Source organism: Pleurodeles waltl, chromosome 9 (genome assembly GCF_031143425.1).
Source record: "Pleurodeles waltl isolate 20211129_DDA chromosome 9, aPleWal1.hap1.20221129, whole genome shotgun sequence".
Taxonomy (NCBI): Eukaryota; Metazoa; Chordata; class Amphibia; order Caudata; family Salamandridae; genus Pleurodeles; species Pleurodeles waltl.
Genome location: NC_090448.1, coordinates 14,800,223 through 14,814,504, shown reverse-complemented (window position 1 = coordinate 14,814,504; position 14,282 = coordinate 14,800,223). Strand labels below are relative to the sequence as shown.

Genomic DNA, 14,282 nt, shown 5'->3' with positions numbered 1-14,282 from the left:
AGATTATCACTATCATTTTACTTTTGGTGTTTTGAATAGGGTTACTAAATTAATAATGTGCATTATCATATGTACTTATACAAATTGAGACAATGGTGCTCATATCGAGCAAACCGCTCGATATGAGCACAAGTGACTCTAACAGTCACTTGTGCTCATATCGAGTGGCAGTGATTATTGCACATGCATATTCTGCCGCAGGACTTTATTCTGTCTCCAAGTGTAAAGACAAGGGAGCCGACAAGAGTGTGCGTGGAAAGTGTTCAAGTGTGGCATGTGTGCGCACAAACATGCATGTGCGCAAAGTTGGTATAGCTGCACGTGACGAGACATTGCTTAATGAGTGGGCATCAACTGCGCAGTATAATTATTATAAATTAGTGGCTGAGCATGTTAACTTGATGCGCTTATGCGGAGTGTGTGATATTATGCTTAGTTAAAGTATTCTCTAAGCAATTGAATAACCAAATGTGCAGACAGATAAAGCCTGTAAAGTGTCCATACATTCAGCAGAAGCACACTCAATGTATGGGCATACGCATACAGCAACACAGTATCTCAAATGGCTTTCAATTCATACTGAACCCAAATTGATTTCTGGTATCTGGCATGCTGTAATTACCAACAGTTTTAAGTTAATACTGGATGTTTGTGGAACATTTTAAAATGTGATAATTTGCAAGAATATGGGTCTACCATAGCACTGATTAAAGCAACACATCTTGATCTTACTCCTTTACCTGCAACAGTTTATGTTCCTGGGTTGCTAGCTCCAAAAAGTGGACATCTTCCCTAGGCACCCTCTCGAGGCGATCCCGAATCTCCTTCAGTTTTAATTGCTGAAACTCAACATTATCATGAATGTCTCGAACAAGAGCTCGGGCCACCATGAAGGCTTTCTCGGCCTGAAAATGAATAAAAAGGAACGTGAGGTGGGTGGAACAGAAGAGCTAAGAAATCAAAGGATATTTTGCATGCAGTATTATTTTACAGACCAACAAATATAAGCATGTTCTAAGAGGAAAGCACACGTGCAAGGCTGCCAGTCCTAGCAGGACCATTCAATTTTGAAGCTTTCGTCCTTCCAGTCCGATGGGCAATGCATTTCAACTGATCATTGGGGCCTGATGACAATGAATTCTTCTTCAAACCAATCAAAGGCTCAAACGAAATATCCGATTGGATGAGTTACTGAATCAACAATAACCACAACCAGTATATACTACATACCTCATATAAAAATAGCACAGTACAATACAACTACAGGGTTGTAAACAAATATTAGGCCCAGGCTCACAACCTTCTACTCAAAAGTCACTGCCTATGTGCACCTGGCACAAGTGACAACCTCGCCGACTAGTGGGAATAAAGGCAAAACTAAATCCAATATACAGGTGGTGTAGGAAGTTGGCTCTGTATGCACTATTTCAAAGTAAGGAATAGTATGCACAGAGTCCAAGGGTTCCCCTTAGAGGTAAGATAGTGGCAAAAAGAGAGAATACTAATGCTCTATTTTGTGGTAGTGTGGTCGAGCAGTAGGCTTATCAAAGGAGTAGTGTTAAGCATTTGTTGTACATACACAAGCAATAAATGAGGAACACCCACTCAAAGACAATTCCAGGCCAATAGGTTTTTGTATAGAAAAAATCTATTTTCTTAGTTTATTTTAAGAACCACAGGTTCAAGATTTACATGTAATACTTCAAATGAAAGGTATTGGAGGTAGGTACTTTAGGAACTTTGAATAATCAAAATAGCATACACAGTTTTCAAATAAATCACATATAGCTATTTTAAAACTAGACTGTAAGGAAATACCTCCTTGGCATGGTTACCCCATTTTTATCCTTTGCTGATGCTAAGTTTTGATTTGAAAGTGTGCTGAGGCCTGCTAACCAGGCCCCAGCACCAGTGTTCTTTCCCTAACCTGTACTTTTGTTTCCACAATTGGCACACCCTGGCATCCAGGTAAGTCCCTTGTAACTGGTACCCCTGGCACCAAGGGCTCTGATGCCAGGGAAGGTCTCTAAGGGCTGCAGCATATCTTATGCCACCCTGGGGACCCCTCTCTCAGCACAGACACACTGCTTGCCAGCTTGTGTGTGCTGGTGAGGACAAAACGAGTAAGTCGACATGGCACTCCCCTCAGTGTGCCATGCCAACCTCACACTGCCTATGCAGTATAGATAAGTCACCCCTCTAGCAGGCCTTACAGCCCTAAGGTAGGGTGCACTATACCATAGGTGAGGGCACCAGTGCATGAGCACTGTGCCCCTACAGTGTCTAAGCAAAACCTTAGACATTGTAAGTGCAGGGTAGCCATAAGAGTATATGGTCTGGGAGTCTGTCATACACGAACTCCACAGCACCATAATGGCTACACTGAAAACTGGGAAGTTTGGTATCAAACTTCTCAGCACAATAGATGCACACTGATGCCAGTGTACACTTTATTGTAACATACACCCCAGAGGGCACCTTAGAGGTGCCCCCTGAAACCTTAACCAACTACGCGTGTAGGCTGACTGGTTTTAGCAGTCTGCCACACTCAAGACATGTTGCTGGCCACATGGGGAGAGTGCCTTTGTCACTCTGTGGCTAGTAACAAAGCCTGTACTGGGTGGAGATGCTTATCACCTCCCCCTTGCAGGAACTGTAACACCTGGCGGTGAGCCTCAAAGGCTCACCCCCTTTGTTACAGCACCCCAGGGCATTCCAGCTAGTGGAGTTGCCCGCCCCCTCCGGCCACGGCCCCACTTTTGGAGGAGTCACTGGCCAGTCAGGACAGCCCCTAATGCAACCTGAGCTGACTGACTTTTAGAAATCCTCCATCTTGCAGATGGAGGATTCCCCCAATAGGGATAGGAATGTGACCCCCTCCCCTTGGGAGGAGGCACAAAGAGGGTGTAGCCACCCTCAGGGCTAGTAGCCATTGGCTACTGCCCTCCCTGACCTAAACACACCCCTAAATTCTGTATTTAGGGGCTCCCCAGAACCTAGGAACTCAGATTCCTGCAACCTAAGAAGAAGAGGACTGCTAAGCTGAAAAACCCTGCAGAGAAGACACAGACACCAACTGCTTTGGCCCCAGCTCTACCGGCCTGTCTCCCCCCTTCTAAAGACACTGCTCCAGCGACGCTCTCCCCAGGGATCAGCGACCTCTGAAGCCTCAAAGGACTGCCCTGCATCTAGAAGGACCAAGAACTCCTGAGGACAGCGGCTCTGTTCATCCAAGACTGCAACTTTGTAACAAAGGAGCAACTTTAAAACAACTTGCGTTTCCCACCGGATGCGTGAGACTTGACACTCTGCACCCGACGCCCCCAGCTCGACTTGTGGAGAAACAACACTTCAGGGAGGACTCCCCGGCGACTGCGAGACCGTGAGTAGCCAGAGTTGTCCCCCCTGAGCCCCCACAGCGACGCCTGCAGAGGGAATCCCGAGGCTCCCCCTGACCGCGACTGCCTGTTCCTCAGATCCCGACGCCTGGAAAAGACTCTGCGCCCACAGCCCCCAGGAACTGAAGGATCCGAACTCCAGTGCAGGAGTGACCCCCAGGAGGCCCTCTCCCTTGCCCAGGTGGTGGCAACCCCGAGGAGCCCCCCCCCACCCCCCCCTTGCCTGCCTGCATCGCTGAAGAGACCCCTTGGTCTCCCATTGATTTACATTGGAAACCCGACGCGTGTTTGCACACTGCACCCGGCCGCCCCCGTGCTGCTGAGGGTGCACTTTCTGTGCTAACTTGTGTCCCCCCCCGGTGCCCTACAAAACCGCATAGGGGATGCCCCGGTTCCAGTCTGCCAGCAGGTAAGTACCCGCGTCTTCAGAGGGCAGACCAGGGGGGTTTTGTAGGGCACCGGGAGGGGGGGGGGGGAGGGGGGGTGGACACACAAGTCAGCACAGAAAGTACACCCTCAGCGGCACGGGGCGGCCGGGTGCAGTGTGCAAACAAGCGTCGGGTTTGTAATTGAAATCAATGGGAGACCAAGGGGTCTCTTCAGCGATGCAGGCAGGCAAGGGGGGGGGGGGGGGCTCCTCGGGGTAGCCACCACCTGGGCAAAGGAGAGGGCCTCCTGGGGGTCGCTCCTGCACTGGAGTTCGGATCCTTCAGGTCCTGGGGGCTGCAGCTGCAGAGTCTTTACCAGGCGTCGGGATCTGAGGAGCAGGCAGTCGCGGTCAGGGGGAGCCTCGGGATTCCCTCTGCAGGCGTCGCTGTGGGGGCTCAGAGGGGGCAAATCTGGCTACTCACGGTCTCGCAGTCGCCGGGGAGACCTCCCTGAAGTGATTGTTCTCCACAACTCGAGCCGGGGGCGTCGGGTGCAGAGTAGCAAGTCTCACGCTTCCGGCGGGAAACGCAAGTTGTTTCAAAGTTGCTGCTTTGTTTCAAAGTTGCAGGCTTTGGTGAACAGGGCCGCTGTCCACAGGAGTTCTTGGTCCTTCTAGAGCAGGGCAGTCCTCTGAGGATTCAGAGGTCGCTGGTTCCTGGGGAAAGCGTCGCTGGAGCAGTGTCTTTAGAAGTGGGGAGACAGGCCAGTAGAGCTGGGGCCAAAGCAGTTGGTGTCTCTGTCTTCTCTTCAGGGTTTTTCAGCTTAGCAGTCCTCTTCTTCTTAGGTTGCAGGAATCTGAGTTCCTAGGTTCTGGGGAGCCCTTAAATACTAAATTTAAGGGTGTGTTTAGGTCTGGGGGGTTAGTAGCCAATGGCTACTAGCCCTGAGGGTGGGTACACCCTCTTTGTGCCTCCTCCCAAGTGGAGGGGGGCACATTCCTATCCCTATTGGGGGAATCCTCCATCTGCAAGATGGAGGATTTCTAAAAGTCAGAGTCACCTCAGCTCAGGACACCTTAGGGGCTGTCCTGACTGGCCAGTGACTCCTCCTTGTTTTTCTCATTATCTCCTCTGGCCTTGCCGCCAAAAGTGGGGCCGTGGCCGGAGGGGGCGGGCAACTCCACTAGCTGGAGTGCCCTGGGGTGCTGTAACAAAGGGGGAGAGCCTTTGAGGCTCACCGCCAGGTGTTACAGTTCCTGCAGGGGGAGGTGATAAGCATCTCCACCCAGTACAGGCTTTGTTACTAGCCACAGAGTGACAAAGGCACTCTCCCCATGTGGCCAGCAACATGTCTGGAGTGTGGCAGGGTGCTAAAACCAGTCAGCCTACACGGGTAGTCGGTTAAGGTTTCAGGGGGCACCTCTAAGGTGCCCTCTGGGGTGTGTGTTACAATAAAATTTACACTGGCATCAGTGTGCATTCATTGTGCTGAGAAGTTTGATACCAAACTTCCCAGTTTTCAGTGTAGCCATTATGGTGCTGTGGAGTTCGTGCATGACAGACTCCCAGACCATATACTTTTATGGCTACCCTGCACTTACAATGTCTAAGGTTTTGCTTAGACACTGTAGAGGCACAGTGCTCATGCACTGGTCCCCTCACCTATGGTATAGTGCACCCTGCCTTAGGGCTGTAAGGCCTGCTAGAGGGGTGACTTATCTATACTTCATAGGCAGTGTGAGGTTGGCATGGCACCCTGAGGGGAGTGCCATGTCGACTTACTCGTTTTGTCCTCACCAGCACACACAAGCTGGCAAGCAGTGTGTCTGTGCTGAGTGAGGGGTCCCCAGGGTGGCATAAGATATGCTGCAGCCCTTAGAGACCTTCCCTGGCAGCAGGGCCCTTGGTACCAGGGGTACCAGTTACAAGGGACTTACCTGGATGTCAGGGTGTGCCAATTGTGGAAACAAAAGTACAGGTTAGGGAAAGAACACTGGTGCTGGGGCCTGGTTAGCAGGCCTCAGCACACTTTCAAGTCAAAACTTAGCATCAGCAAAGGCAAAAAGTCAGGGGGTAACCATGCCAAGGAGGCATTTCCTTACACGTGGTCTTTCTGCACATTAAAGTAAGAACTGCAACTGTTAATATCCTTTGAAAGGAAGAGAGGGCTCAAACATATTTGGCATAAAACCAAACAAGTGGGACCCGGAACAGTTCTCGCTTTTCCTATTACATCCCTGGCCATACAAGCCACATCCTTCCAATTGTGGTTGGCGAATAAGTCGGGCTAGCTGAATTAGTACCAAGGCATGGGCACACTTATTAAATATGGACAGTCGCTGGGTTAAGTTTTGCGCACACATTTCTACAACCCCTACTTAAAAGAGCTTGCCTATGTATGCATCTTGATGTGTATGTTTTTCTTCAATTGAATATTAACCCCTAGTGCTTACTGAGTTTCTAGGACTCATCGCAAATCCTAGAAAAAAGGTCAGATGATAACTATAACTAGCACCCTCACTATGCACAGTTTCCTCCTCAATAATGTTATTTCAAATGTTGCAGTGATGTTTTCAGTTATGTTGTAGAACATGCAATGATGCATTAAGCAGGACAATTAGCTGTGCATGGCGAGGACATGAATTATAGGTACCCTAGGGCATGACTTGTAGGGCTGGATGTGCCAACATTAGGAATACCGATTTCCTAATTGCGATTCGCTCTGAATCGCAATTAGGAAATCGGTATTCCTAATGTATGAAACTCCTTTGAGTTTCATTAGTGATTCCAAGTTAGTCGCAAATAGACCTACCTCATGCATATTAATGAGGTAGGTTGCGATTTGCGACCCATTAGGAATTGCAGCCATCATAGATATGGTGGCCTGCTGGGCTCAGCAGACCACTTTGTCTGTGATTGCTTTTTAATAAAGCAATGTTTTTTTTTTTTTTTTTATGCAGCCCGTTTTCCCTAAAGGAAAAGAAAAGAAATGAAACTTTGCAGTTTCATTTTTTAAGAGTAGGCAGCGGTTGTAGGACCACTGCCTGCTCTTAAAAATACGATTTACATTCTCAAAGGAGAAGGGGTCCTTTAGGGTAAAGTATTACTATTTTGCAAGTGGAGTTTTGTTGCAAAACTGTAACACATACCATAACTATCCAGTATTTGGAAGGAACACCCTAACACTCCCATTCCAAATACGGAATCACAAAAGCAAAATGCGATTCGGTAACAAGTTACCGAATCGCATTTTGCCTTTTGTACACTGGAGAAAGCATTTTTCTGGTCGCAAACCGCACAATGGGCCATTTGCGACCGGAAAAATGATTTGTACATCCGGCCCATATTTACTAGAGATAACTATGACTGGTGATTTTTAGTGTTTTTTTAGCCTAAAATGTTACATTGTCACAAAAATTTTGCCTATCTATAACGCCACTTTAAGCTTTTTTTCCCCCAATGAATTTCTAGGTTTTTATTTATTTATTTTTTTACGTACGGTGATATTTTATTGCCATACCCAAAGCCAAACCCTGCTGCATATGGCCTTTGAGCAGTGGGGAATGAGATTTAGGGCCTGCCCTGTTGCCAGGCCCTTTACCAGGCTTCCCAACCCACCAACAGGCAGCCAACCACCAGCCGCACAGGCCTTTAACTGCGCACGGCTGGGTGATTGTCACCTCCAGGCAGCGCACATTTCCAGACATTATTGTTTGTTCGCTGTATCATTTTAGCAGTAAACCTGAATGACTGCTGGAAAGCTTGTGGTCATTTCAATGGAAAATGTGCTGTCTGTAAGTAACTGGACCACATCATGCTTTAGCAACCTATTTATTAAAAGTGAGAGTTTTTAAACATGAACTGAGAAACGTTTCTGTACCCGCCCTGATGGCAATGCTACTGGTGAACTAACAGGCAAGTCGGGGTCACTGTATAGCCTATAAATGGGTTAGATTCTTAATTATGGCGCAAAGGTTTAGTCTACTAAATCAAATAAAAACATTTTTATACAGCAAGCTTGCTGAACTCACATATTTGAAGGTGCTCTCATGTGTGATGTTGAAATAAAAGGCAACTTGGTAAAATCAAATATTTGCCTTGGACCACAAACTTTCAACCAGTTTATGGGTCAGGCACGTTACATTTAGGTTGAATAGATTATTCAAGTTACTAGACTTGGGGGTCTGGTAACATTTTTTATAATTTTGTGAGGTTTGTAAACCTTTTGTGACAGGGAATGATAAGCAGCAAAGCATATTCCAAAATAATCCACTCATATCTTTGCAGAAGAAGTTCCCTCAAATGACAACTAGACTAAGTAAATACAATAATCAGTGCAGTATATTCAAACATTTCTCATAATGTAATATGTGTACATAAAATTTCTTTATGTTAAAAAAAAAAACTTGAAAATTCACTAAAAAAACAAAGGTTACAGGGACGTTCTAGTTAGGTTCAGATTTTACATGCACAAAACCATAGGAATTCAGCTGTTATAGTGAGAGTTATTTCAAGTTACTATAACTCATGCCCTGAGGTAACTACAACTCGCAGTTTTTTCCTCAAACATTTTACTGCAAATATGACATTCATATTATCAATGATGTTATCAAAGATGTCATGAGTGGCATAATTTGTGGGGCCATTAGCATAGTTAACTCAGGGCATGAGTTATAGTTATGTAGAGTAAATTTTAATTACTATACGTTAATCCAAACACCGCTGCACACAACCTCCGGCGGTAAGGGTAGAAGATTGGCAGCAGGACCTGCAGCCAACCCCCATAACCATCCAATCCTGTGCCATGCACGGCCTTTGGTGTGTGTGGCGGAGGTTGGCTGCAGGGCCTGGCCTGTTCCCAGTCCCTACAGTCAATCCCAGTATAACCACCCAACCCTGTGCCAATCAGAAATGTACTAACAAATTGAAAAAACAAATGTATTTGACGAATAAGAGTGAGATCACCTTTCTGTATGTAGCTTAAATATATGAAGTTGAAAGGAAGTTAAAGCTTAGAAATGACAACTGACACACATTGACTGGAACCCCCAACCTTCTGTGTAAGTGTCTGACTCCTTAACCACTAGGCCGCAAGTGACTACTTACTGTGCATTACCCAAACATATCCATGACATTTAAATCCAAATATGTTTATGCCAAAAAGACACAAATGTTCCATATCTAGCAATATTTAACATTAAAAAGACAAGTAAATAAACAGACACACTGCCATAAGATACCAGGATTCGAACCTTCAACCTACTGAGTGACAGTCCAAGAGCTTTACAAGCAGTGACTCTGTTCTGGTCTGCATCAAAACATAAATATAACATTTGTACGAAACTTCTTGCCGGTGTGAAGCTTCAAAGTCATTGAATGGAGAGATGGTCCCTGAAGTCTGTGCAGACCCCCTGTGGAGGTGGCAGTCTTGTGGGGAGGGGGGGGGGGGGGAGCGTGAGGAGGGGTGCGAACCACAGAACACCCTATTTTCTTGTATATGTTCCCCTGGGGAGGCTATGGTCCCCCGGGGCAAGGAGATCCGTACAGCCCACCAGCATTTTGTATTCTTTATGCCCCGGGGAGGTGCCGGTTCCCAGGAACCGGGGGGTCCTTGCGGCCCCACTGCACATTTTGTTGTTTATGCCCTGGGGAGGTGCCGGTTCCCAGGAACCGGGGGGTCCTTGCGGCCCCACTGCACATTTTGTTGTTTATGCCCTGGGAAGGTGGCGGTCCCCGGGGGGATCCATGCAGCCCCTCGCATCCTTTGTTGAGTATGCCCGGGGGGAGGTGACAGTCCCTGGCCCAGGATCCGCATACACGTCAAACATATTTTGTAGTTTATGCCATGGGGAGATGACAGTCCCGGGGGTCCACACGTCCCCATCACACATTTTGTTGGTTCTGCCCCGGGGAGTTGGCAGTCCCTGAGGCTTTACTAAGCCCTAGGAAGGGGGCCACTGCACCCCTCTCCTTAATACAGTGGCAATGCCCCAGGGTCCACCCGTTTTTTTTTTAATTCACTGAGAAATCCGCTGACCCATCTGACGATTTTTCTGAGAATTAAAATAATAAAAAAAATATGCTGCTTAGCCCTGGACGGGGCACTAGGGGAACCCTGCACCAATGCTACGGGCTCATGGTAATCCTACCCTGACCCCTTTTCTTTTTTTTGCGTTTTTTTCCTTGGGACACATATAATCATTGCATGACTTAGTTAAAATAATAAACAAACATTGGATGTTGGCAAATTGCCCAGCGTGGGAAGATGAAAAAAAGGATGCGAGAAGACTAAACGAGGGAAAGAATACAGTCTTCAAGGGCTTTACTAAAGTGGGTACCTAAATGTATATTTATCCAAAGAAAACATTTATTAGTGAAAACTATTTACCTCTGCAACCTTTCCTTGTGCTTCTCGGACTTCAACCAGGCCAACAAATTCTTCGTATCTGTCCCACCAACTTTTTGCAGTTGCAGATACTCTTTGTGCAGAGCTGGTGTACAGTACTTTGAGTGTCTCCCTCAAGGATGGTGGTACAGTGGAAGCAGCTGCAAGACGTTTCCTTCCTGAAACTTTTGGGTTTCGGGAAGGAAACGTGCTTACTCTCAGCTTAGTGAACCGTTGCCCTCCCATTAAAATAGAGTGGGACTGCCTCATATTTCGACATAGGAGAGCCATGGCTTTTCACTGCATCCAACTGAAAATGTACATCTATGAATCCTGCAGAAAAGACAAAAATAAATCAATATGCAAGCATAAAATTTGAAAGTCAGAAATACTGTTACTAAAAAATTATAAAGAGTAAATTCTCGGTTAAAAAAAAAAAAAAAAAAAGCACAAAACTCCTAAACAACCTGGAGTACTTGAGACATGTTTTGAACTTAGCCAGAGAACCCTAGAACAGAAAATAGAGACTCTGCCATTGGATGCACCAGAAAGTCACGTCTACAGACCAGTGAGTCTTCCATGACTCCTCAGCGACATCGACTTTCAGGGACTAGGTTCCCGGCTGAAATAATGGACATAAAATAATGCAGGGAAAGATATTACTCTCTTCTTTGTGCTCAACAGTGGGTAAATATGGAACATTTCAACTGATTTATGGTCCTTTTCAGACTGCCTTTATAACTGATCTGTAGTTACAGCTCCAGGTTTCGTGAATTACTCAGTAGAGCCACCAGAACTTAGTTGGATTTGAAAATCCAGTGTACAAAAACACAGTAAGAGCCCCATTATGAGTTTGGTGGTCCCACCGCTGGACTGCCAAACTATCAGGGAGGATGCCACTGCCATGGTGGTGACATTACCCGAGCGTACTGCAATGGTCCCGCCAGGCTGACAGCCGAGAACAGTGTAAGACACGTTCCTGCAGGGATGAACAGTGGGAACAGTGCTAGGATGTTGCCATTTGCTCCTTTCAGGGAACCGAGGCCAAGATCCCAGTACTTCAGCACCCTCGGAAAGAGCACTGTCTGCAAAGCAGTGTGCTGGGCAGGGGGGGGGCCTGGGCATGGGCAGTGAAGGGTCCCCCATGGCTTTTCGCCAGCATTTTCATTGTGGGGTCCGCACCATGAAAAGGATGGAGGAAAGTGGGGTTGTAATCAACCAGGCAGCGCTGAGTTCAGCACCGCACTGGCTGGTTACAAGCCCGACTGCTGTCACCACATCAGGAAACATGTTCCTGGCAGAGATGGAGGTCTTTAGGCAGGTCTGCCCACTGATGTTATATTGTGGTGGTCAGACCACCATAGCCATGGCAGTCTGACCGCCCGCACAGTAATAAGGCTGTTAATGTATTTTGTGTTATTTAACATTATGTGAGCCACTGGTCTGAACCAACATGGCAGCCGGAAAATAATGTCAGCACTGTACAATTCATTGTTTAGTGCTAGAGCTTACCCAGAGATCCATGGATACAGGAAGTCTGCATTACACCAAAATCACAGTGATAGCTAAACTGACATCTCAGGGCTTTTGCCCACCCCAAGAGGACATAAGCGATAACATCATTCAAAAGAATAAAATATTCCTAAAAAGTGTGAAAATCTCACAAAACACATGAAAAGCTATTTCAGCTAGCAAATCACTTACACTTTTTATATTGTTAAAGATGAGACAATCGGTATGCGTTTCTGCCCACCTTGAAGACTTTCTCAAGTCAAGGTAATGTTTTGTCTTTTCACAAAATGCTAAAAACAAGTTGTTTTAAGGAAGCACTGCCATTACTAAGAGCAGATTGTACGTAAATCCAGCATCAGTACACCCCTGAGACGAAGGAGGTCAAAAGGCACTTTAGAACCACATGGCTCAAATGAATACCAAACACCACCCTTGAAATAACGTTGATGCATCTCCGCAATCGTTTTGTTTGACCGCCATGGTGAGGAATGCTCAAGGAGAAGTAATTTCTGTAGAATACGCCAAACTTTCTAGTATAAGCAGGCAAAGCATGGACCACCTCTGAGAGCATGTTGCATATTTTTCTGTGTGCACAACAATTTCTTACTTTAGAAGAATTCAATAACCTTCTTAACAGGTCGACATTTGTTTCTGTTATTTACGTTATACCTACTGCATTATTTAAGTACAAAGAATAAAAGTTCTGTTATTTTTTCAAATGAAAGTGGGGGACAGACGACACAATGTATAGTGAGCTATGGGAATGTGTGCGTTATAGGAGTGCCCAGTACATGCAATCAAACATCGACAGTAAGTAGTAGATGCATAAGCTTTCTACCTCCAGAAAGTGGGGGGGCACAGGGATTGGGTGTCCCTGGGGGGGGGGGGGGGGGGGGGGGGCGGGGGCAGGGATTGGGTGTCCCTGGGGGGGCGCGGGGGCACAGGGATTGGGTGTCCCTGGGGGGGCGCGGGGGCACAGGGATTGGGTGTCCCTGGGGGGGCGCGGGGGCACAGGGATTGGGTGTCCCTGGGGGGGCGCGGGGGCACAGGGATTGGGTGTCCCTGGGGGGGGGCGGGGGCACAGGGATTGGGTGTCCCTGGGGGGGGGGGGGCAGGAATTGGGTGTCCCTGGGGGGGGGGGCGGGGGCAGGGATTGGGTGTCCCTGGGGGGGGGGGGCAGGAATTGGGTGTCCCTGGGGGGGGGGCGGGGGCAGGGATTGGGTGTCCCTGGGGGGGGAGGGGGGGCGGGGGCAGGGACTGAGTGTCCCTGGGGGGGGGGCAGGAATTGGGTGTCCCTGGGGGGGGGGGGCGGGGGCAGGGATTGGGTGTCCCTGGGGGGGGGGGCGGGGGCAGGGATTGGGTGTCCCTGGGGGGGGGGCGGGGGCACAGGGATTGGGTGTCCCTGGGGGGGCGCGGGGGCACAGGGATTGGGTGTCCCTGGGGGGGCGCGGGGGCACAGGGATTGGGTGTCCCTGGGGGGGGGCGGGGGCACAGGGATTGGGTGTCCCTGGGGGGGGGGGGGCAGGAATTGGGTGTCCCTGGGGGGGGGGGCGGGGGCAGGGATTGGGTGTCCCTGGGGGGGGGGGGGCAGGAATTGGGTGTCCCTGGGGGGGGGGCGGGGGCAGGGATTGGGTGTCCCTGGGGGGGGGGGGCGGGGGCAGGGATTGGGTGTCCCTGGGGGGGGGGCGGGGGCAGGGATTGGGTGTCCCTGGGGGGGGGCGGGGGCAGGGATTGGGTGTCCCTGAGGGGGGGGAGGGGGCTTGGGGGCAGGGACTGAGTGCCCCTGGGGGCGGGGGCAGGAATTGGGTGTCCCTGGGGGGGGGGGCGGGGGCAGGGATTGGGTGTCCCTGGGGGGGGGGGGCGGGGGCAGGGATTGGGTGTCCCTGGGGGGGGGGCGGGGGCAGGGATTGGGTGTCCCTGGGGGGGGAGGGGGGGCGGGGGCAGGGACTGAGTGTCCCTGGGGGGGGGGCAGGAATTGGGTGTCCCTGGGGGGGGGGGGCGGGGGCAGGGATTGGGTGTCCCTGGGGGGGGGGGCGGGGGCAGGGATTGGGTGTCCCTGGGGGGGGGAGGGGGGGCGGGGGCAGGGACTGAGTGTCCCTGGGGGGGGGGGGCAGGAATTGGGTGCCCCGGGGGAGGAGATGGACTTTGAACCACAGGCACTGCCCCGGGCCCTGCCAGTCACCTTCAGCAGAGCACGGGCTCCGGAGTCCCGCCTGCGCATGTCAAGCACGTGAGTCCGGTCGGGGGGGGGGGGGGGGGGGGTCCGCGGAAGGCCTGGGGGAGACAAGGGGGCTCCTGACTGACACCGGCTCAGGCTCTCGCCCTGCACTTCCGGCATGAGCGTCACGTGACCCGAATGAACTCACGGCGCCGCCATCTTTGTTTTGGGTAACAATGGCCGTCGTGGACAGAGAAGACAGACAAAGCCACGGCGGGCGTCCGGTCATCCGCGGCAGCGCAGTAACAGCGGCCGCCATCTTGAAATGGTTACTATCCGGGCCTCTGTTAAAGAAAATGATAATTAAAGAATGTTCTTCTCTTCATAGAAATCCACTACGTTTGATGTGACGGAAAACGTCTTTAATACTTAAATTTGAAAATGTGTCACGTCTGACTATA

At 49.5% G+C, this 14,282-nt stretch overlaps 1 protein-coding gene across 1 annotated transcript in view; it reads right to left on the bottom strand.

Annotated features, from left to right (window-relative positions):
* Positions 1–14,038, bottom strand: part of CCDC51 (coiled-coil domain containing 51) — a 30,449-nt gene extending 16,411 nt beyond the window's left edge. The window contains exons 1-3 of the mRNA XM_069206116.1: positions 13,846–14,038; positions 10,155–10,484; positions 741–905 (exon numbers count right to left, since the gene is read on the bottom strand). Of these exons, the coding sequence (XP_069062217.1) occupies positions 741–905; positions 10,155–10,442 (453 nt within the window). The 5' untranslated portion in view covers positions 10,443–10,484; positions 13,846–14,038. The remainder of the gene's footprint in view (positions 1–740; positions 906–10,154; positions 10,485–13,845) is intronic.
* Between the last annotated feature and the right edge of the window lie 244 nt (positions 14,039–14,282).